The sequence below is a fragment of the Neltuma alba genome, unplaced genomic scaffold (assembly GCF_004799145.2).
Source record: "Neltuma alba isolate B1F8T4 unplaced genomic scaffold, ASM479914v2 tig00013870_pilon, whole genome shotgun sequence".
NCBI lineage: Eukaryota > Viridiplantae > Streptophyta > Magnoliopsida > Fabales > Fabaceae > Neltuma > Neltuma alba.
In genome coordinates this window covers 7,160-31,744 of record NW_021637942.1, presented here as the reverse complement: position 1 = coordinate 31,744, position 24,585 = coordinate 7,160, and the positions used below count along the sequence as shown (strand labels likewise).

Below are 24,585 nucleotides of genomic sequence, written 5' to 3'. Positions count from 1 at the left end.
CATCCTCAACAATAAAGGTAGAATATACAAAGCATGCAAATTCTCAGTAGGGCGTTACCCAGAAATACACAGACACACATACACACGTCATATATCTACGTGTTTATTGGCAAAAAAAACAAACAAAAATCTGTACACGCCATACCGCAAATCGAGATAAACTCTTCTATATATTGACTTCGTATACCATAAAAGTATTTTTAAAATTATATTTTGATTCTATCTAAACACCTCCTCACTACGGTTTGTTCATTTCATTTTATACATATAAAATAAATTATGCAAATCATGGTGTATCAACATTGATTTTATTAATCTATAATATTCCTCCGGTCATGTTTAGGGCCGGAAGAGTATGTGTTTGTTGGCGAAAAAATGCATAAAAGCCCTATCATGCATACATCAATAGTTGTCTGGGCAAGAGTTTGTATTAACTTATTTGAAATAACTGTCTTTTATGAGAAAAATATTTTAAGACGAGTTTTGCCCCCTAAAGCATTAAAGTTGCTATCAATATTATAATTGAGTGGATATAAATAGCATTAAAAAAAAAAAAGGAGATTTTTCACCTTCCACCTGATATTGAACAATATTATACCCTATATAATCTCAAGCATTTCTTCAATTTATTTCTTATAACCTCTAATTATGCAATTATGTTGTCTAATCCTTCTCTTTATGTATTCATAGCCTTTTAGACTAGTCTTTATCCTCCAATTTTCCCTTATGTTTCTTTTAGCCAAATCATGCATGATGTACTGTTAGCATAAAAGAATTTTATGTATATTGTTGGGTTTTAATAACTCCTCATTTTGTCTCCCAGTTTTCTCTTATTTTCCTTTTAACCAAATCATGCATGCTATATTGTTATCATAAAAGAATTTTAAATACATTTCTAGAATTCCTGCTTATTTCGTCCTATAATTTTCTCTTATTTTTTTCCATCTCTCTCATCTCAATCTCTTATATTTTTTCTATTTTCGTAACAATCTTCTTTTTTGAATAATTAACACCGGCTTATTTTTTATTTACTGAGATGAAAAAACAATAGTCTTATCTACCTTAATCATCTTGTCACGGCCAAGATAATTTTTTGGGATCCCCAAAACAATGATCCATTACCCATAAGATCAAACAATTGATGAGTCAGAACAGTACTACCGGTTCTTAATGTAAGATCCTATTTGACTTTTAGTTTGGTCTTAATTATAAGATCCCAATCTATTTTGTCTCTCGTATTTATGTATTTTTTTAAGATAGTCCTTCTAATCATAATAGTTCTAGCCAATATACTTAATTGACAAAGATATTTTAAAAATGACAACACTTATTTATTACAAATAACTAACTTAACTTATTTTTTTAATATTATCAAATTAGTCAACTAGATCTTTTAATTAGAACCGGGTAATATTATGATATCTGTCCTCAAGAGAGTAAAAAAGAAAAAAGAAAAAAAAACCAAAGATGATCATGAATGACACCGGAATGAGTCAGGCCGTAATTATTAAGCCAAGAGCAACGGTTATTTCCGCGCGCTTTCCTTTCTTAACCCAATCGCATACTCTTTTCACGTCAGAAAAAAATAACCGAATTCTTCGCTCTTCTATTCTATATCCACCTTCCTCCTTTCACAATTAATTAATGTGATTGATTGAGTAAATTTTCATATTTGTCTCTATATATTCAGTTGCTACCCTCATTCAGCCTCAAATTAGCCTTCAGCAGTCTCTCAGTCTCTGGTTCGATCGATTCCCATTTACCAAAGGCCACAGAAATCGAAGCTTAGAGGTCATAGCTATGGTGTCTCAGAAACTCGTCGCCGGCTCCGTCGGTTTTGTCGGCTTGGACGAATTAAGCTTGGATGCGGCATCGTTGCTGGTCCGTCATGGCTTCAATGTTCAGGCCTTCGAGGTTCCTTTTTCTCCTAATTCTTCTATTTCTCCGCTAAAGTGTTCTCACTGAGTCAGAATATTCTCCTTTTTGTTTCTTGATGAAAATGAGAAAGCAAAAAGATGTGCTGCGCTGCTGATTATCGTCCATAAACAATCTAACTTCTAATCTGGAAATCACGAACCCAGCATGATATCTAGTTATTCTAAGGAATATTTTTGATAAATTGTGAGGATAAAAGAAGTACATTAATGATCAAATTATTAATAAATCATTTTAATTGATATTCAAACGAGTATATTCGCCTGAAATTTATCCCTCAGCTAAGTATTTTCATGGTCAGTAAAACAAACATCACTGTCTCGTCGCCAGCGATGGCCAATGCCACGTCATGGTGTTCTCCCATCTTCAAGTTTTTACTTCTTTGGTTAGCCATCTTTGAGTTTATTTATTAAATATTAGTAGTGTTTTGTTTCATGAGTTTTATTTCTTGGTGTTAATGAGTTATTTTGAAAAGGTCAAATTGTTGGGAGGCTTTAGATAAGCAAAGGAATAGGCTGCCTCCTGATTACCTAAAATGATGTGATTTGGTTGAGGGAAAAAACTTTGATTTTATTAAAAAAAATTAAAATCAATATAATCAATCAATTTATCGATATATAAAATAAAAAATTTATAACAAATTATACTATTTTTCCGTTACAAGAATGTGTACAACTAATTTAGAGGAAATTGTTTATTATATCCTTTTACCAAAAAAATTTGCGACAAATAACGCTTCTGATAACTATAATTAAATTAAACTATAGCCACCGATCCGTCCTTACTAAAATGAACATGGCTTAATATTTTTAATAGCTTAAAAACTCAAATAGAAACCTACTTACATGCTACAAGACACTTATCTCATATTCGTATTTATTAATAGTTAATCAATGAAATGATACAGTATGCGTGAATACGCAGGCACACGTATGCATATACAGATACATATAAAAGTAACGGCTGTGGTGGGAATCTCTGGATAAAATTACTGTTCCATTCAGATTTATGTTCTATTTAAGTATATAACCCATTAAATGTCACAGATGATGCGTGCAAACTTTTTTTATTGGCCTAAAACGCATGTAAAAATTAACTACCCAGTAATGTCTGATGTCTAAACTAACATGCATACAATAAAGCATACTGTCAACTACTAGGACTAGATTTTTATCTGAAGAAACCGCGAGGATTTGACTGCTCAAAATTGTATATTTCTTATGCAAATTCCCTATTGTTGATTAATGCTTTTGGTTTTTTATTATAACTGTGATGATTCGTGCAACATGGGAAGTTTTAGAAACATATTTTTGAAGCTTATAAATTCAAAGCATAATGAATAAATATATTAATACCAGGATTAATTATCTTTTATTGTTAATATAGCATTTGAAATAATTTCTGATGGTTTCAAGATATACCATGATCAGTAGCTGGTATGAATTATTTCCATTGACCCACCCACAACAAATGGTCTTTTGGCAGAGCGCTATCAAGCTTGTAGTTCTCAAGGGCACAAATAAAGTATTAGTACTTTAACAATGACTGATGTTAGGATGTGATGACACAGAATCACAGATGAAAAAATTAATCTTCAGGCACGAGATACTGATAAGCTAACTTGATAGCAACACAACCAGAATTCTTTATCTTTATAACTCGAAAAAAAAAAAAAAACCTTGTGCATCTCACTGGGGTTAATAGAAAATGGTTAAAAAAATAGAGTTTTAAGAAATCCGTAAAAGAACAGTTACTTGTATTTATATATATGATTGCACTTTTCTATTTGTGATTGCTACTGCGCTTCTTAGAACTACTAGCTAAGTTGTGTTTACAAATATCCATTAAACTAATTTTTTTTAATAGATAAGCGATTCAAAGATAAGTGGACTTTTGAAGCTCGGAGGAATTAGATGTTCCAGCCCAAAGGATGCAGCGAGAGGTAAATGACATTTCAGATGTATGGTTTCCTTCGAATTTGTGTAATGTATGGTATACTGGATAAGAAATGCAAGTTTTCCTCATAATAGATTATAGATAAAAGAGATTAATGTTTTGAATCATTCCTTTGAATTTGTGTATCGTATGATATACTTGTTTGTTATTGATCTGGCATCTGTCCTCCTTATTAAGTCAATTCCGTATATGTTCTTAAAATACAAACTTCTTCTGGATAAAGTAAACCACTAATTTTTGAAGAGTTTCATTTGCCATGGTATCATTTTTGGCTCATCGATAATAGGCACCGTGCAATGGCATCACAACTTATTCTCATGTGCTAAATCTTTGATAATAGGTAGTATTATTTTTCCTAGGCATCTTTGGTAGCTCGGTGTTTTTAATGAACACTTTCTTTGATGAATTTGCTTTATGCATGATCATGACAGTACCAAAAGCTGAAATCTACAGCCATGAACCAGTTAAGGAATCTCATAACTCTATGATTAAGATCCTTACAATTTGGCTGTCTAGCTTTGTTGGGCCACAAACCCAATTGAGGTTTAGTATTTCGTTCTTTATTTTTCTCCTGCATCAAAAAGGTAGCAACTGAACTGAATGGGGTTGCAACGGATGTCAAATCCCCAAGTTATCAACGTGTAAAATCTGCTCAAATTGACATGTATTGAACGGGTGTGCTTCATCATATTTCCGGTTAGTTAGAGTTGAGCATTTCATCCTTTTAGCTGAGGTTTAACCAGTTAATATCTTGGCAGTAAATGTTCCTTTTTTATTATTGTCAGTTGTTCTTTTCTGGGAAAAATATGGTATTTTTGTATCTGTTTTCCATGTCATCAGATTAGACTGCACAATGTTAATAAATTCCACTGTTATCTTATGATGCTCTCTAATCCATCTGTTTCTCTTCCTCACTTGCAGACGTTTCTGCTTTAGTTGTCCTGATATCTCACGTGGATCAAGCTAATGACCTATTTTTTGGGAATGAGGGTGCTTTGAAAGGTCTCTTTTGAGCTGTTTGGCCTTGTATACTTTATATATTTCCCAGCATCTTGGTTTAGGATGCAATTTTTATTTTCTGGATTTGCAGGTTTAAACAAGGATGCAATTGTTATTCTTCATACGACCATGTCCCCATCACTTGTTTGTAAGCTAGAGAAGGATATTGCAGGTAATTATACCTGTTTTTGGCTTCCTAATGCTGCATTTTCTGCAAAATGTGCATAGTTCACTCTTGGAAGAACTTTGTCGAGGAGTTTTTCTGTCATCATTCAACTATGTCTGATATGAAATATTTTACTTCTCAACATTATGAAACATTTATCAACCTATCATGCAATGTTTTCATATGAATGAATCGAATAAAGAGTGTTACTAGTTTGTTTTACCTGCAGAAATTGATGGGATGACTTATATTGTTGATGCATATATCACCCATGGGAGGTCTGAGGCTTTAGACGGAAAAGTCATTGTATGTTCATTTATTACTATCACTTAGTTTTACCTTCTTGCTTATTTCTGGTGGACTAGTTTATCTTTCATTGACTGCTTAAGACTATGTAGATTACCTCATCTGGAAAATCAGATTCCCTTGCAAGAGCACGGCCTATTCTTTCAGGTAAAATTATGGGATGTGTTTCTGGATGATATGGTAAAATTCTGTGTGTTAGTTTTTTTTGTTGTGTGTGTGTGTGTGTGTGTATTATAGATAGGAGCTATACTGCTTGATTTTTTTTTTTTTAATTTAATGGTTGCTTTCTGCTGACAGCAATGTGTGAAAAGCTTTTCACTTTCGAGGGTGAAGTTGGTGGTGGCAGGTTTATTTCCTTCTTCTATCTTATTGATTTTTGCATTTTGCTTGGGTTCCCGAGGAATAAAATTTTATTGTCCTTTTGCATTGCAGTAAAGTTAAATTAGTTGCTGAACTGCTCGAGGGCATTCATTTAAATTCTTCAGTGGAGGCTCTTTGTCTTGGTGCCAAAGCTGGAATTCATCCATGGATAATATATGATATCATTTCCAATGCCGCTGGAAGTTCATGGTGCGTGTTCGTTTTCTATAAACTAACCAACTGTACCACTAGAATTCTTGCTTACAACATGTGATCTACATTCTTGGATGCTTATTTCATTTTCAGTATGATGAAAGCCATAGTCATTGAGCATCTAACTTCACAGATCATAAAAATCTGGTAGAGTTTATTAGGGGTTTCAATAATTAATATACACTTTTGGCCCCAAAAAAAATTAATACACATTAAGTTACATCGGGGTAATATTTAAGTTATGTAATATAGAAAAGTAATTTTGCCCACTCTCCTTTTTGTCCCCTATGGAATGTGATTGAATTTCTCCTTTTCCGAAAAAGGGTTGAACTTATGATTCATGTTAGTTTCTTGTGATCTGTGAGCATTAAAATACATGCTTATGAAATGATGAATAATTAGATTAAAATGTGACATATGTATTTCATGTACATTCTTGCCCGTGGAATTAACAACCCCTCCCCTCCGGGTTGGGTTTATCCTGCAGGGTATTCAAGAATAACGTTCCCCAATTGTTAAAGGGCCAGGTCAAACATCAGATTCTGAATGCTTTTGTAAAAGAAGTGGTAAGATCTATAGACATGAGAAGCAATTAAATTACATTTGGACCATGGTCTGGCCCATCGAATTGTCATGTTAGTACCTGACCATTATTAGCTGTGATACTGCTGTTGACATCATGACTACTTTTGTTGCCACTTTAGTTGTGCACTGTCAATCAATATATTTGGTGGAATGCAGGGTTAAGTGTAATTAAAATTATATTTTATCCTTGGACAATTATGATTCCTTGGTTTATTAAATTTGATTTTAGAAATCTTATTTTAGAGTAAGGTATGTAGGGTTATCTTATCCTATTTAGGATTTAATTATTTTAAATTTTATCTTTTAGGATTTATTCAATTTGGATTAGATTACTGTTCTGAATAAATATAATTAGGGATCTATGTATAGCCCAAAGGTTCTCTCAATTGTTAGGCCGTTTGTGCATGCTTTAAACTTCGTGCAAAGCATGGAGCCTACAATGTGGCATAAGGCAGAAAACTTTGAAGAGAAACTATCCTTTGAATGACTTTTCCTATTAAAAAATCTTTCTTCCTTGTGTGAAGGTCAAGATTTAAAAAGGGTACATGATACTACATTTGAAATTTAATCATTCTATTTTAAGCTCTAAGGGTCAGCCTTGTATATATGATTAGTCTCTAAAGATACAGCAATGGATACGGCACAAACATAATCCAATTTCTTTTTTAAGTAGTTTAACCAGGTCTTGAGATTTTTCTTGGTTGAAAATGGGCGCTAATATTGTATGTTGTGACTTTATTTTAATTTTGACATCATATCTGGTTGTTGGCACTGTTTATGATTATTGTTCTAGTTATTCTTTTCAAACAATCCTTGATAGCAGTTGAATTTGCTGTCTTCAAGGAAATCATTTTAGATATGGCCAAGTCACATACTTTTCCACTTCCACTTTTGGCTGCTGCGCATCAACAACTTATCCTTGGTATGAAAATTCAATAGATTAAGTAACGCTTGTTCTCTCTGTAATTGTCTAGCCTCTTCTCAAAGCTACCTGTTTGCTGCTTACAAACTCAACCAAATTTCTTTTGTCAGGGCTTTCTCATGTTAGCGGAGATGATGAAAATGCAGCACTAATTAAGGTTAAATTCCTGAAATTCCCTCCAGTGATTTGAATGAATCAGGAGAAGCCTTTCTTTTTATTTGTTATCTTTTTAGAAACAGTGCATTATTACTTTCTTAATTTCTTCTTCTTTGCCTCTTTTTCTTCTTGATAGATTTGGGAAAAAGTCTATGGGGTGAATATTACGGATGCAGTAAATGAAGATGCTTATAGTCCTGAACAACTGGCAACTCAATTTACTACAAGTTCAAAGAGTGGGAGACGGGTTGGTTTTGTTGGACTTGGAGCAATGGGATTTGGCATGGCAACTCATCTGCTGAATTCAAACTTCTGCGTTGTTGGTTATGACGTAATTCCTCTTTTTAAATTCTTTATATAAATTGCATTGAACAACCAATATTCTTTCTTGAAAGTTGGGCATATTGATTATCCTCTCCAATAATGCAAAAATATGCCCACATGATTGATTCTATTGGTACCATTTAGTAAATCTTCCATTGGACGCTGGAAAATCAAAGTAAGATTCTTTAAGGTACACTCAGGAAACCTTTGCCTTGAGTTAACTTTGAGGGTTGTCTTAATTAAATATGATTCATGAGGATCTGAGTGAAAACAGCATGGTTAGATTTTTTTCCCCCTAAAAAAAAGAAAAAGAACTTGATATTTACACATGAAGTGGCGATATGACGTGACTTATCTTTTCACATTCGGAGATCATGATGTTGAGAGACATGATCCGAAGGTGATCACCCTTAAAATTATAAAGACAGGACACAAAAAAGTATTCCCATAACCATTGAAGGAGATGTTGTATGGACCATGCAATATACTCCCTCTGGTCTTATATATAAGCTTCACTTTTGGAGAGGGGTCTAATCCAAAATATAAGCTTTATTTTTTAGTTTGTCTGAATATTTATTATTTTTTTCCTATTTTCCCTCTCTCATTAATATTACCCCTACATGTTCTCTTTCATCGTTTTTTCATTTATTGCCTCCCTCATTTACTCTCTTAATAAATAAGGACAAATTTGGGAAAAAAGAATATATTTCTGACATATTTATTATTTTTAGCTAATTTTAAGTGTTAGTTTGTTAAACATGATTCGGTTATTCGAAGTTCATATATAGGACCGGAGGGAGTACATGACTGAGGAATTCTTTTGGACCAAGATGCCATGGCATCTCATTATTAACCAAAGTTGGTTCTTTCCTTGTGCTATTTAAAAGGAGTTTGTGCTTATATGTTTTCTCCATCTTTATGTTTGCTACAATAGTTTGTGTGATGGCCAGGTTAAAATAAGTTGTTTGACTAGAGCGGAATTCCTAGTTGTAATATTGCTCTTTCACTTGACCTAATTTATGATTATGAGTAGGCACTAAGGGAGCATGACTAATTTTGTGATCCTGTCCATACTTCTCTGTGTTCCATCCCATTCTAGATCTCAACACTTTAACAAAGTTTCTGTTAGGCAAGTTTCATGATAGGGCTGCATCAGAAACCATAGCTCTTTGGTCTCTGCTGTCAAAGGAGAGCTGCCGGGCTTTTTCTGAATGTTTCCTTTAATACTTTGAATATGATGCTATGTGGTGTGTGTGATTTCAATGATTTGGAACCTTGTTGACCAATGTAACCCATGATCCCATGCACGCCTCTCTATTGTTATCCTTTACTGTAATTTTACTTTACCACTCTCTTCTAATGCATTTGTCTAGTTAAATGCGTTCCCAAATTTTTTCATATGTCCATAAAAAGTATACTTTCTAAGAGGATTTGCATGTCTTTGTGTGGTCTAAAATTTAAGTAAAGATCAGGGTACTGAGTTTTTATGGCATTGAATATCACAGTTATTTTCTTTATATACATTTATAAACTTTTTTTGTTTTCCAGGTATATAAACCAACTCTCGCTCGATTTGCAAATGCTGGTGGTTTAATTGGAAATTCTCCTGCAGAAGTGAGTAAAGGTAAATAGCTGCTTACTTTTAGACCTATAAATACAAGCTGATGCACTATAATAACATTATATGTAATTTCATACTTAATTCTGTGGGGAAGTCTTTGCCTGGTGGGAGGCGCAAAGGCTTGTAATTCCCGTCATGGTACCAGGAAATGGCTTCCCAGGATGACATCTCAAGTTAGAGAAGGAAATTCTTCCCTCCATCCATTTTGTTAGTGCATTTACTACTCTTCCAAATCAAACTGCTATCTAATCATAAATAAGTTAAAAAGTTTGTTGACTTGGTGTGTGAAACTCTTGATTACTTTTGCATGTAGCTGATGGAGCAATGTTAATAAATGTAGTAATGGTAATTTGAATAACTAGAAGAATGCGTTGTGTAAATCATAACATCATGATGTGGTTTTTACTAATGTTATTTCTGGCACCAACTTTGGTCATTTGGCTGATGTGAAGTATAATTTGAAAATGAGAAAATTTTAAGAAACCAGGAATTGTTGACATTCAAATTTATTGATAGTTTAAACAAATCAATCGTAATTGCTGATGTTGCAATTGGAAGTAGGCTGATGAGTCAGCGAGTCATTTCATTCATCTTTTTCTGCTGTTAGGTTGTTGAGTCTGTGTGAAATCTCTCTTCTGTTCTCTTGGTGTTTATATTTTCAAGCTAAATTGAAAGTTAATACCAGGATGTTTCAATACTTAATTTCATATTTGGAAATTTTCATGCTCAAGAATGTTTTGTCGGAGTAAAAGAGCTTCTTGTACATTTTTTATGTTCTAGGGTGTTTGTTTTTTTTTTTTGTTTATTTAAATTTATATTTGCACTTATTCCTTAGTGTGGTTGATGAGCTTTCTGCATTACAAAGAATAAAAAGGAAAAAGAAGACTCGTAATGCTGCAAATTAACTAACCACTTTGTCAGAGTTCTTGATACCATGCCAAAGACCATTGCAGCGTAAAAGCTTAATCTGTTAAGTGAAGTCCCATGTATGGTTTCATTCTTATGTCAGAAAATTTCATCTAGGCTTGCAATACTATCTGTTATGAAAGTAAAATTGCAAGATTCTTACAAACAACAAAATTTCAAGCGCCTGTCACATGAGGTCCTATTTGTCTTCAGATGTTGATGTGCTTATAATCATGGTCACAAATGAAGCTCAGGCAGAGAATGCTTTATATGGAGAAAATGGTGCAGTTTCAGGTAAACAAAAGCATCTCACTAGAATGCTTTATTAAATTTTCAACTGTATTGACCCTTCCTTCTGCATTCTGCAGTCCTTCCATCAGGAGCATGTGTCATTCTTTCTTCCACTGTTTCTCCTGCATATGTGCACCAACTTGAGCACCGATTGCATTGTATGTTGCTCTTCTAGTGAGACACTTATTTCAGGCTTGTCAATTTGATAAAACTTATTATATCTGTGGTTTAGTAGCCCTTTTCCCTTGTTCTAAGCATTCTTTAAGTTGCATTATTGACCTTGATTTATTTTCACTTTGTATGATTTAGGCCACTTAATATATATATTTTTCTTTCATAAAACATCTATTAGAAAAAGATTATATCACTGTTTACTGCAAATTAGACGCTCCTTGTTTGCAAAACATGTCTTTCCATACTTGTGTCTTGTATTTATATCTTGACACGACTTTAGGTTCAAGGTTAAGGTTCAGTGCAACACCTTAAGCTCCTAAAGCAACTTGATCTCCTACATAAAATTTACTATGCCTTTGTAGCCCAAAGAGAAGACTATCGATAATATCAGTTTGAATTTACATAGTCCTTATTTTATTTATGATCGGACTTGAGTTCCTTTGGTCGTAAAGGGAAGTGTGTTGTCTCCGATATTAACATTAATGCAGCATGTATTGATATGAGTTATTAATTTATTTTTGTGGCACTTAAGTATAACAGTATTTTCCTCAGCTTCAGTTGTCCTTTTTGTTCTTTGTCTTCACCCCTCCTTCCCTCCGCTGCATGCTATTGTTCTTTTTGTTTATGATGTGATTATGTAACAGTTTGACATGAAAACATCACAGATGAAGGTAAGGATTTGAAGTTGGTAGATGCCCCTGTTTCTGGTGGTGTGAAGAGGGCCTCAGATGGAACTCTTACGGTGGGAAATACCTCCTTGGCTTTGATGAAAATTACTTCTTTGACTTTGTTGACTAAATCATTGAGTTCATGTATGTCTCTCAGATAATGGCTTCAGGGACCGATGAAGCTCTTACAAGTGCTGGATTAGTCTTAGCAGGTAATAATTGCTCGGCATAGAATTGAATATATAGTCTTGCAGTTAATTTCAGACATAACTCAATATTTAACTTTGTTCCTGTAATCAGCACTGAGTGAAAAGCTTTATGTTATCAAGGGTAGATGTGGCTCTGGAAGGTAATTTTGATTTTTACAAGTCAATCTCTCTGCCTCAATATTTTTTAGCAGATACCTTTGTGCCTAATTTATCTCTCTACATGCATGAAACAAGTGGACAAACATAATAAAAGTCGTTCTATATATTTTGTTCTCAGCGGTATAAAGATGGTCAACCAATTGCTTGCTGGCGTTCATATAGCATCGGCTGCTGAGGCAATGGCTTTTGGAGCTCGCTTGGGTCTAAATACAAGAGTGTTGTTTGACTTTATCACAAACAGTGGGGGAACATCCTGGTATGTGTTCTCTCTCCCCTCTCCCACCTTCAGCAGGCCCAAAAATAAAATATGCTTCTGGTTTCTTTTCTAATTACTATTTTATGAGGGTTTATTAAATACTTAATTGCTAGCAAATTTTTCTCCATGCCTTGTAGTTTTCTGAAAATATTTAATCTTTTGCTGTGCTTCAGGTTTTATGTGAGCTTTTATGTTGCTTTTGGTCTTGTACGCTAGATATTCTTTTTGAAACAAACCATCTGGTATCTGGTGCTACAAGCTAATTTGGATTTAAGTCGAGTCTTTAACTGTAGAGAAGCTCTTCTAACATGGTTTTTTCCCCCTTTCACATCAACGTATATTTTATTTTATTTTCTATACGCTAGATTAGTTACTTATGTATTATGAGGATTATGGCTTCATTGATTCCTTAGATAATGATTACAGGATGTTAGATTCAAAGATAAAAGCTTATTGCTAATCTTGAGTGGTGTTTGATATTGCAGGATGTTTGAAAATCGTGTCCCACACATGTTAGATAATGATTACACCCCCTATTCAGCAATTGATATCTTTGTGAAGGACTTGGTTAGAGATAGAATTAATCTATCTTTGCACTATATTAAGCTTCAGTGGGTAACACTTTACACAACATCAATTTACCATTGTAATAATATATATTTTTTTATCCGCAGGGCATTGTCACACGTGAAGCATCTTCTCTGAAAGTTCCACTTCATTTATCGTCGGCTGCTCATCAACTGTATTTGTCAGGTGCTGTGTATTACCTTCAGTGTTTTGTGATGTGTACGGTCCTTGCCCCCCTTTTCCTTTCAGCTTATGATTCTACTACAAGCCTACGGCTCTGTATTAATAGGAAAAAAATGAAGTTGCAGCAAATGCTTTTTTTTTATTTTTTTCAAGTATTTCTTTATTTTAGATCACCATAAACTAAAATAGAGGAAGAGGTGAGGAAAAAATGGAAATAACTTGGTAATAAACAACATGGGCTGTTGAAATAGCTTATCCATTTAATGTAATGGCTTACAGAGTAAATGCTACATCCATTTCTTTGTGATTTTATTTTTCAAGCAGAAGTCGAATGACTGCCGGATATTCTTAGTTTTCCACGTAAGACGTGATGCATCCCATTATTCCAAACCATACATTACAATATTCATAATGTTATGTTAATGGTAGAAATTGACTTAATAAATTTCAACAAATTTTGTGGCCACGCCTTTCATTTCGTTGTCTTTTTAGGATAATATCTTATCATCCTTCCTTTTATTTCATTGTCTTCTTCTTTTTCCTAATGAAATTGCTTTACAATTGCACACCATATTTAATGCTTGAATAAATTTTTAAGCTATGCTGCAGGTTCTGCTGCTGGTTGGGGTCGGCAAGATGATGCTGGTGTAGTTAAGGTATGAGCAAGTTATCAGTCAAGAGAGGACTCTAGAGTTCAGTTCTTAATTTGTTTAAACTCACGAAATGCTTTGAGGATGCAATCGGTCTTTAAGTATAACAAAGTTTGGCATGTTTCCTTCTCAGCATCCCCATACACTTATCTAATATATTGGGCATATTATATGATTATAAAACTAACAGCTCCACGTTTGATATCTTGGTTGCTCAATTGTCCAATTTTTCTTTTCTTGTTAAGGCAAAATGATTCACTCAATTAACGATGGTACATCTTAAGATGTTATTTTCTGAAGTTTTGATGGAACTCTTTAATTAGTAGAAGATTGTCCAAATGAAGGATATAATGAGCTAAACAATTCTAAATATTTATATGTAGACTTCTGTGTTGATATCTTCATGGTCAGTTCTGATCCTGACATTGTATTAATTAAAATTAAAATTTGGTGAGACTAGAATCTTGAATCATTCATGAAATTTAACTAGCAAGTAATGGTACACATTTACGTGGGGTCGGTATGTTATTTGGGTTAATATGTCAGTTGTTAGGGTTTTCAACTGAAATATTTTTAATGCACACTTCTTTCTCATTCTAATCTGTATCCTGAAACTCCTTTTTGGGGTGGGTAAGCAAAACATTTTTTTCATTTTATAATTGACATCAGATATATTATAAAAGGGAAAAAATTATTATGTCTACGGCTGCTTAAGAAGCTGCTATCTGCTAGAGCGGGATGCTTCATTAGGATTGTTGAGCCATAGTTTTCTTTTAGCTCTTCTGTTTTTCTTTTTATATTTTCTTGTTACCCTCCTCTGGTCTTATTGGTTAATTTATTTTTCCTCTCCACTGCCTTTTTATGAATAAAGATTAGTGCCAGGTCTCGATACAATTGGTAATGTCAAAGAAAATCTGCTATGCTATTCAAGTTTGGTTTTTCCGTTCATTTCTACCTTCTTCCTTCCTCATATGATCCTCTATTCTCTTCGCAATTTCCCTCCAGGCCTGCATCAGCAATAATACAGTAAAATTACATGTTTTTTCCTTTGGATAAATCTGATGATCCTCAAATTATAAGATAATATTTTGTCAAGAAAATGATAAAACTGAGATTTGTCCCTATTTCCAATCTTCTCCGAAATGATATGTACATGTTATCAAAGTTTACTTGTTCCACAATGATTCAGGGAGCTTTGTAACTGCACTTCTTAAGGACTTTCTGGACATTTCTCAGGTTTATGAGACATTAACGGGTGTTAAAGTTGAAGGAAAACTTTCTGCACTTAAGAAAGAAGCTGTTTTGAAATCTCTTCCTTCTGAGTGGCCACATGATCCTCTTCTTGATATACAAAAGCTAAATGAAAGCAATTCAAAGACTTTGGTTGTTCTGGATGATGATCCAACAGGAACACAAACTGTACACGATATTGAAGTATTAACAGAATGGTAAGTTTATCTTTTGCCTGTCTTTTATCACATCTAATTAATTGGCAGAGTCAGTGCTACTCTGAATATTATGTCTTAAAAAATACCGATTACAAATTTAAAATGTGGTAATTTATTGGTACTATTGTCTAGCCACTTATCTTTGAATATTACTTTCTTTCTGAGATTGAGCTGACAGTTCATAGGAAGATCTTTCACCACCTGGAAAATCTCAAGTTACTCAAATTTTTTCATCTTTCTTTGCAGGAATATTGAATCATTGATTGGGCAGTTTAAAAAAAGTCCTAAGTGCTTTTTCATTTTGACAAATTCAAGGTCTCTGAGTTCAGAGAAGGTAAAAATTTCGCTCAAATATGGCAATAATATATAAAGCTTTTATCTATTCAAATGAAAAGGGATCTGGTCTTTTCTTTTCCAAGTTAAAATTAAGCTAAATCGGCAAAGTATTCAATTAAAAAAATATAATGCAAGATAAATCAATATTTTGTTCTGTTATTTGGTAGGTTCCTGGCCCTGGTCCTCATTCAGTTTAGAGGAGGTTAATTCCTCAATAACATTTTTAGAATTTAATTTTGAAAAAAATAAGAACAATATAACCTTAATACTATCCTAAACATAGATACTAAAAATTTTATAAGTACAAATTCTATGCAAGGTTACTAATATTAAGATTAAGATAAACATAGGTACACACACTCTCACAAAGTGTTTGAATAAGTTTTGGTGGGGGGTGAGTTTGCCCTTCTTGCTGTCCCCATGAGGAGAAATTCCTCCCATGTGCATCCATATGTGGAGAAATCCCCAGGGGCAGGGATAATTATTATCCCCAGTCATTTAAATCTGAAGAGCTAATGTTCATAAATGACATGCTAGACTGGAGCTGAGTAACATTTTGAAAAGTTATATTTGCTGCAAAAGTTAGCTTAGTATTGACCACAACGGCGCTCAAAACCTTGTGAAATCATTTTTGTCGAGTTCGTCTTTTATATCTTTAGTTCTCATGAAGATGACTTCGATCAAGCTCTCTAGTTTACTCTTGATCTTTGACAGGCTAGTGCATTGATAAAAGATATATGCCAAAATCTAGATGCTGCAGCAAATTCAGTTCAAAACACTGATTACACAGTAGTTTTGAGGGGTGATTCAACTTTGCGAGGTCATTTTCCAGATGTAAGTTAAAGTTCAACAAGCATGTTATAATAAATGCTATCGAATCATGTGTTTTAAATCAAAGAGTTAACTGATACTGTTTGCTTTTGAGTACAGGAAGCAGATGCTGTTGTTTCTGTTTTAGGTGAAATGGACGCATGGATCATTTGTCCATTTTTCCTTCAAGGAGGTCGTTATACCATCGAAGACATACATTATGTTGCAGATGCTGATATGTATGTCTTGCCATTTATTTTCAGTTATGAGATATGTTGATTTTGCTTTAAGATGTAGCTCTGACTTCTTAACTTTTTCTCTGTAGGCTTCTTCCCGCGGGGGACACAGAGTTTGCCAAGGATGCCGCCTTTGGCTATAAATCTTCAAACCTCCGTGAGGTAAAAATCACACTGTCTGCTTGATTCTTGGTTAGACTCTTTTCATATTATTGCTAAAAACTTAATTGTATGTAGTGGGTAGAGGAGAAAACAGGTGGACGGATACCAGCGTCTGCTGTTGTTTCTATCTCTATTCAACTTCTGAGGAAAGGAGGACCAGATGCAGTTTGTGAGTGTCTATGCAAGTTGCGGAAGGTACAGAAAATTGCAGATACCTTATTTTTAATGAACTATTTCTGCATGTGCTAATTACTTATAGTAAACCAGAGAGAGTGACCCTGCTGTATTTTCCAATTCAAAAGAAGTTAACAGACAGGTAAGTTGATTGAATCAGGAAATATAAAAACCAGCCTCTTAGATTCAGTAAATCCCAAGATATTCAAAAAGAGAACTACTATCACCTAATCTGTGCGGCAGAAACAGGGATATAAAATAACTCAATTTATAAAACAATTAAAACAAACATTTGATGGACCTGTAGTTTTTTGGGCCTAGTTGGTTAAGGGCTATGGCAAGAGAATAAAGACAAAAGAGAGCACAGAGGGCTAACCATAGGGAAGAGAAAGAGAGTTGGGAGCTGCAACTGTCACCTGTGATGTAAGTGCGGTGAGCTGGATGAGAGAGAGTAGCATTGGATTGGTATATTAAGGGGGTTTGGAGATTTGTTAGGAAGCAGAAAGATTTTGGTTTTGTGAAGGAGAGGGCCTGGTATCTTGAACACCATGTTTTGGTGGATGAAGGATTCTTTCTTCATCGTTGTCTTTTCTGTTTTCAGTGTTTTTTTTTTTTTGTTAGCGATCTTTGTGCGTGAGACTGTGCATTCCTGTCATTTTCAGCAGTTGATTTCCTCTGTGTGAGATTATTTATGCTGTAACTCTCTTTCTTGCGACTGGAGAGAAGGGTATTTTGACACCGAATATAGAAGTTAAAACCAGTATTGCATATATATCATTTTAATTTTGTCTCCCATCATGACTTCATAATGCTTGGCACATCTGCATGTGCACAGCTGACTTCAACACTGAAGTAAAATTAGAAATGATAATTTTACTTACTCCTGGTGATTTATGATAGATCAGTAACTACATTTTCTATGCACTTATCTATTGTATGACACAGGGGTCAACATGTATTGTTAATGCGCTAGTGAAAGAGACATGGCTGTTTTTGCACTGGGAATGATCAAGGCAAATTTCATATTATCATTCTGTTTTGGAATTTTTTATACAAGTATACATGTTTTTGTTGTAACATGTTGTCTTCTTAACAGGCTGAATTGATGGGAAAACGCTTCTTGTGTCGCACTGCTGCAAGTTTTGTTTCTGCTCACATTGGAATCATCCCTAAGGCTCCAATACTGCCTAGGGATCTAGGGATAAGCAGAGAAAAGAATGGGGGTTTGATAGTTGTGGGTTCTTATGTTCCAAAAACAACAAAACAGGTTGGCGAAGCAAATATAGGATGAATTATTGAATTAAATCTTCCTAGAATGTTTATTTCCTCATTTTCATCATATCTTGTAATCCACAGGTACAAGAGCTTAAACACCAGTGCGGTCAGTTCTTAAAAAGCATTGAGGTGATTATTAATTGTTAGTTGTGGATCTGTCATGAATGAGAAACTGGATATTTATTAAAGCTTTTTTCATACACACTTTTAAGGCATTAGTTCTGTTGCCTTGTGCAGACACGCGTGTTTTTAATATATTTTCTGTTGTAACTTGCAAGTATCTGAGAAAAGTTTCTTTGCAATAGGTATCAGTTGAAAAAGTTGCCATGAGGCATGCAGAAGACAGGGAGGAGGAAATCAATAGAACAGCTGAATTAGCAGATGTATATCTCAAGGCTCAAAAAGACACTCTTATAGTGACCAGTCGGAATCTCATAACTGGGAAAAGTTAGTCTCTATCCGTTTTTCTCTTTCTTTCTTTTTTCTGTCCATTTCTTTCTTGACTCATGGATTATGTTATTTATCTAAACTTCCTGATCTTTTTCTTAAAATGTGCAGCTGCCTCTGAGAGTTTGGCCATTAATTTTAAAGTGAGTTCTGCTTTGGTGGAAATAGTGAAACGGATCACTATCAGACCTCGGTATATTCTTGCAAAGGTATTCTATGTTTAAATGACTTAGTACACTGCCATTTTCAAACCGAAAACATGATATTTCCTTTGTCGTATTATCCTTTCACCTATTTGAAAACCAGGCACTACTTTGTATGGAAATGCAATCCTTTTTGGGCTGATCTTCCCCTAGCTGTTACCAACAACGTAATCTTGTTAGTGATGCCCATCAGATGTTTGATTTCCTTGAGAATTGTATAGTTGGTCATTGAGATTTAGTACAGGTCTATTGGTAATCAAGCACGAGTTGATATCTGGTAGCATACAAATGAAAGAAAACGTTTTTATTCCTTTGATAGTATTACTGTTTTTCAATACTTTTATTCAGATAAAAGCTAACATTTAGAACCTTCTCATTAAACTAGCCTCCTCCTATTTGTCTCCTTTCAAGTCACAGTAACACAATTGCACCTTCTTTTTGGCATTAAATCCGAAATTGTGTCTGGGGCCTCAAATACTAGTCCAAAATTCCCATTTAAACACTAACCAGTGGTACCTTGTCTAGGGAGGAATAACCTCTTCAGACCTGGCTACAAAAGCTCTTGGTGCAAGATGTGCCAAGATAGTTGGACAAGCACTTGCTGGAATTCCCTTGTGGCAATTAGGACCTGAAAGTAGACATCCAGGAATTCCCTACATTGTTTTCCCTGGTAAATTAAGTATTGGCTTTTCTTTAATTTTCTGTCCTACAGTTTCCAGGCTAAATGAGCATATGATGCTTCCAAATCCTGTATTTCCTTTCATCTTCAATAGATTTCTTCTTTAATTACCAATGATAATCTTCCTATTAAGGTAATGTTGGCGACAGCAGAGCATTGGCAGAAGTTGTGAAGTCCTGGACTCGTCCAGTCAAACTTTCATCAACAAAAGAACTTCTTAGAGTAAAAACCATCTTATTCAAGTTTTTTAACTTGATTCCCTTTCATGTTGACATTTTAAAAAATTTTTACTGGGAATTTAGAATGCAGAAAATGGAGAATATGCTGTTGGAGCATTTAACGTTTATAATTTGGAAGGAGTTCAGGCTGTTATCTCTGCTGCAGAGGAAGAACGAAGTCCTGCTATATTACAGGTCTGGAGGCATCAGTTTAAAATATGATTAGTGTGTCCCATTTTCTTATTATGACCAATAGAGATAAATAACAATATGTTTGAAGCTACTAAGCTTCATGCAAATTCGTTAATGGTTGTCTTTTATGTATTTATCTTTGTTCTCACTTCTCGTAGTATGTGCATCTCTTAAATATTTGTTACTTCTGATATTCTGAAATTCTTGTAATTTCTTCTTGTTTATCGCAAAAATTTGAATGCTTCTAAACGGGCATTGAATGAAATAATTTTCAGATCCATCCTGGTGCCTTGAAGCAAGGAGGACTTCCTTTGGTTTCTGGTTGCATTGCCGCTGCTGAGCAAGCAAGTGTAAGTGGCATTCCATTATTTGAAACAAATGGAAATATGTAAAGAAAATATATTTAAAGTTCTTTGTGGCGTTTGAATAAATATGAGAAATTTCCTGTACTGAGGTTGAACCCTTGAAGTAAAGGAAACTAATAGCGTATCATAAAACAAATGAAGGTAAATTTGAAAGCAGCTATTATTTACTAAATGTGTGTGCGATATTGGGAAAGGGGAAAAAACCGTTTGTTTTCACTGTCTATCATCTGAAGTTTTTGAATTTTTTTTTTCCCCACCTAGATTCTCTTTTATGATAAATTACTTTAAATTACCTTCTACTCTATTTTAATTTGGTTCCTGATCTTTAGGAGCATTAATTTAGATCTCAAGAGTTTGAAAATTTTTATATCTAGTCCATCTCAATAAATCTTCTAGTATGCTGTCTGTTCTGATAACTAGGCAAATCATGTGCCAACTTGCCCACTCTAGCCACTTAATCTGGGTGACATCACATGCTACACTTGCATTGAATTCCGCTCCCTCTACCTTAACCTGCTTTATTAACATAAATTATGCGTATTCAGAATGTTAAAATGACACATAGTTGACTACCTCGACAAACTTTAATCACTGTGGTGACTGTTTGATATTAGCGGCCAACTTGAATACTTAAAAGAACTTTGGGACCCTTTTACTAACTTCTAAACTGTCAGGACCAAATTAAACATAGCATAAAAATGGAGGCCGATTAAATTGAGCCAAATTTATTGTTAAATGTTCATTTTCTATCATATTGATTATACAATTGATTGAAGATTATCTGAATGGCACAAAGTTCAAACAAACGTAAATTTGCTTAGTTACTAAATTTAGTTTTATAAATTTGTCAGGTTCCCATTACAGTTCACTTTGATCATGGAACTTCGAGGCAAGAACTTGTGGAAGCTCTTGAGCTGGTAATTATTCTTCCGACGTCTCACTTTATTAAATATGATTTATCATGAATCAGTAGTTAGAAATTGCACCTTATTATCTTCATTTTGGACTCCAAGTTGAACTCGAGTTGTCAATGCAACATCCAGGGATTCGACTCTGTAATGGTTGATGGGTCACATCTTTCCTTTGAAGAAAATGTGGCATATACTAAATTTATTTCATTCTTGGCCCACTCAAATGATATGTTGGTTGAAGCTGAGCTAGGAAGGTTATCAGGGACAGAAGATGATTTAACCGTTGAAGAATATGAAGCCAGGTTTACAGATGTTGATAAGGTTGCCATCTACTCTCTGGTAGAAATTATCCTTCCGTATTTCCTTGATATTGACAAATTCATTGCACTTTATATCCTTGATATCAGGCGCAAAAATTCATTGATGAGACTGGCATAGATGCTTTGGCTGTATGTATTGGAAATGTACATGGAAAGTATCCTGCAAGTGGTCCAAATCTCAGATTTGATTTGCTCAAGGTGATGAGCTTTTTCATTCCTACTTTGCATAAACTCAGTATCTGGGTAAAAAGTAAAAGCCATAGCTTAACTTTCGAGCAATGAATTTTGATTGTTTCCAAAGAACAAGTTTAGATAAATAAATTTAAAATAAATGACATTATGCGATCTCTGTAATCAACCCCACTTGTTTAGTAAGATAAGGCTTCTTCTTCTTTCCACTGTATAAGTTAAAATAAATAAATTTAAAATTTCAAAGAGCACAAATTTGTATTTCATACCTTGGTTCGTGGTTGTCTAAAATGTTAGAAAAAATTACTCTAATTCTTATATATGGTTTGTTCAACATGTCATTTGGATGTGGTTCTTGTCTACTCAATTATTCTGACACTTAACTATGTTAAGGAATTGCATGCTCTGAGCATTAAGAAAGGAGTTCTCCTGGTCCTTCACGGTGCCTCTGGCTTGTCCCAAGAACTAGTCAAGGTGCAGTTGCAAAACTTCCATCGACTTTTTTTATTTTATTTTTATATTACAGTTTTTGTCCACAAAAATATAGTTGCATTCAGCTCAAGTAAGTTTTGCAGTTTATATAGCTAACGTTGCAAGAGCTTCTTGGATTCTCACAGAAATGCATAGAGCTTGGCGTGAGAAAGTTCAACGTGAACACTGAAGTGAGAAAGGCATACATGGACTCCCTGAACACCCCACAGAAAGATCTTGTCCATGTTATGGAATCTGCAAAGGAAGCCATGAAAGCCGTGGTTGCAGAGAAGATGCATCTGTTTGGTTCAGCAGGAAAAGCTTGATTCCTTCCAATTTACAAGTGAGGATTATCCATGGATGTCGATTATACGACATCATCTAATTAGGAATATTGTTGATTCATGATCAATTACTTCCTTCTTTAAAACAATCACTATGAGAGAGATCATCATGAGATACCAAGAAAGGAATATAATTATCAAAAAGTCCAAGTAAGCAGCATGAATTTTATTATTATTTCCTGCACTTGTCATTCACTTGTTATGGGACATTTTGGTAATTGCATTCTATCCTTGGGACCAATACTGATTTCCCCTTTTTTTGATAAATTTGATCCTCCAAAGTTAAAACTCTTCTGAAAATGGAGAGTGACAAAATGAGGATACAAGGGATTCATTTCTTCTCATTCCACCCACTCCCTCTTTTCTCTCTTTCCCTCTCTTATTCTAGAAACACCTCGCAGACTTGTAACTTTACAGAATTTAAAGTCGTTCTTTATTTTTTCCCCCCTTTCTTTCTTTCTTTCGTCGTTTGCTTTTGCTGCTAATTGCCCCGAGATTGTTGTTTGGTTCTGAAGGCACAACAACTGCTTATTTGGATTGCTCTGGTTAGTTTCTGAGCAACCAACTGAGGTTTATCAAGCCTAATCACTTGATAACGTAGCATTCTATAATTACTTCTGACAGTAAATAGTTTTACCAAGTTGAGGGTCATATTTAAACCGTAAAGCAATTTTTTCCCTTCTCATATTTCAGTTTTTTCTATTATAGTACTCGTCCATAACTTTCAATACTTGTTTGTCAATTTTCAGGCAGGATGCAAAAGCGAATTATGGAATTGCTCAACGGATTATATTTGACATTCTTTCTTCCTCACTCTGGGCTTGCTTCCGTACCTCATGCTTGCTCTGGAAATATTGCCATGTTTTGGGAAAGAAAAGGTGGGGGGAAATGATGTTGATGTTGTAATTTGCCAGTGGCCACGGTGGATTTCTGCAGTATAGGGATTTATTTATCTAATAACAATAAAATGTAACCGTGACAGTGTTCACAATCACGAGTGATTTTAACTTTCCTAAATATTTTAAGTTATTAATAAATAAATAAATGATTTTTGGTTAAAACCTTAACTCTTCTTTTAATTTGATTTTTATAGATAAAATTTTCCGATTCAGTTTTTAAGTTCTTTTTACCAAAGTAGTTCTTTCATTATAACATAACTAATGCTTTGGACTTGTTTGAACTCCTGAATTTGGAGTATATTCACTGGGTTCAACAACCAAACGATGACCTTCAAAAAATTATTGGAGTATTTGACCTCATATGAGTTAACAACCTTCTTTTTCTTCTTTCTTTCCCTTTGAAGGACTTTTCGCCCCTTCTAAACTTTGGGCAATCCTTCTTTTCTTTTCAAGGATCCTCTTACCCTTGTTTGTTTCGGGTTGTGGAGGATTTGCTTCTTCTTGTGAAGTAAAACTGTTTAGAGGATTTGTATGCTCTTAGAGATTCATCTTCAAGCTCCAAACTTTTTTTTATCCCCCTATAACCTAGAATATCTTCAAGTCATTTTAGGTTTGAAATTAACTAAGAGCATTAAAGTTAAAGTATTCTCAACAAATACGCTTTTCAGGATTTGAGCATGGATTTTTCTCCTTACGCAGTAAATCTGCCTACTATTGTAAGTCTCAACCAACAGCTTGTGGGCAAACACTAAATATTTGTTGAAGTAACAATGATTTCACTATGGAATTGGGCTTTGTTCTCCCCCTGGGCCCGTGCTAAGCATAGGTGTTCTTAATATTGGGAAAATGAACGGGGTTAACCCATTTATACCCTCATGTCAAAAAGCAGCCGTATTGCAAAACCCAGCCCTTATAGTAACAGGCTTGGATTGGTAGGCTTTTAGGCCCGTTTAATTTTTTTTTTAATATTTTGATATGGATAGAAGTAAAAAAATAAATTTTATAAAATTCATGCATTAAGCCATTAATATTAATAAATCAAAATGTTAAATGGTTGTCCAAAATTTTCAAAACTAAACAAAATCAAATTATTATCTTAAACATTGATAAACTATTGTCCAAAATTGAATAAATCGTACAAAGCACAAATTAAACACAAACAACAGCAACATCATCAACATGATTTCCATCACTATATTCAATATCAACAATATTTGATTGTAGCTCACTATGAGTAGGCTCTTTTTAGTGGAAAAAATATCAATGTTTTCTTCTTCAAATAAATTTTATTTTCAATGTT

The 24,585-nt window shown here is 34.2% G+C and overlaps 1 protein-coding gene across 1 annotated transcript; it reads left to right on the top strand.

Moving 5' to 3' along the window:
* Window positions 1–1,603: 1,603 nt before the first annotated feature.
* Window positions 1,604–23,447, top strand: LOC114739296 (uncharacterized). The gene is given in 44 exon segments (XM_028927347.1): window positions 1,604–1,914; window positions 3,802–3,877; window positions 4,813–4,893; window positions 4,982–5,062; window positions 5,286–5,362; window positions 5,455–5,509; window positions 5,660–5,708; window positions 5,795–5,932; window positions 6,423–6,501; window positions 7,364–7,442; window positions 7,553–7,599; window positions 7,735–7,929; window positions 9,471–9,546; window positions 10,663–10,743; window positions 10,818–10,898; window positions 11,580–11,656; window positions 11,740–11,794; window positions 11,883–11,931; window positions 12,069–12,206; window positions 12,692–12,773; window positions 12,881–12,959; window positions 13,566–13,612; window positions 14,843–15,054; window positions 15,301–15,388; window positions 16,105–16,224; window positions 16,321–16,439; window positions 16,526–16,598; window positions 16,674–16,793; window positions 17,718–17,736; window positions 17,739–17,785; window positions 17,869–18,039; window positions 18,129–18,176; window positions 18,353–18,494; window positions 18,606–18,703; window positions 19,223–19,367; window positions 19,510–19,598; window positions 19,679–19,789; window positions 20,062–20,136; window positions 21,003–21,068; window positions 21,195–21,383; window positions 21,470–21,580; window positions 21,965–22,045; window positions 22,189–22,385; window positions 23,136–23,447. Coding segments are annotated over 43 exon segments (4,140 nt in total). The 5' UTR covers window positions 1,604–1,800; the 3' UTR covers window positions 22,369–22,385; window positions 23,136–23,447.
* Window positions 23,448–24,585: the final 1,138 nt, after the last annotated feature.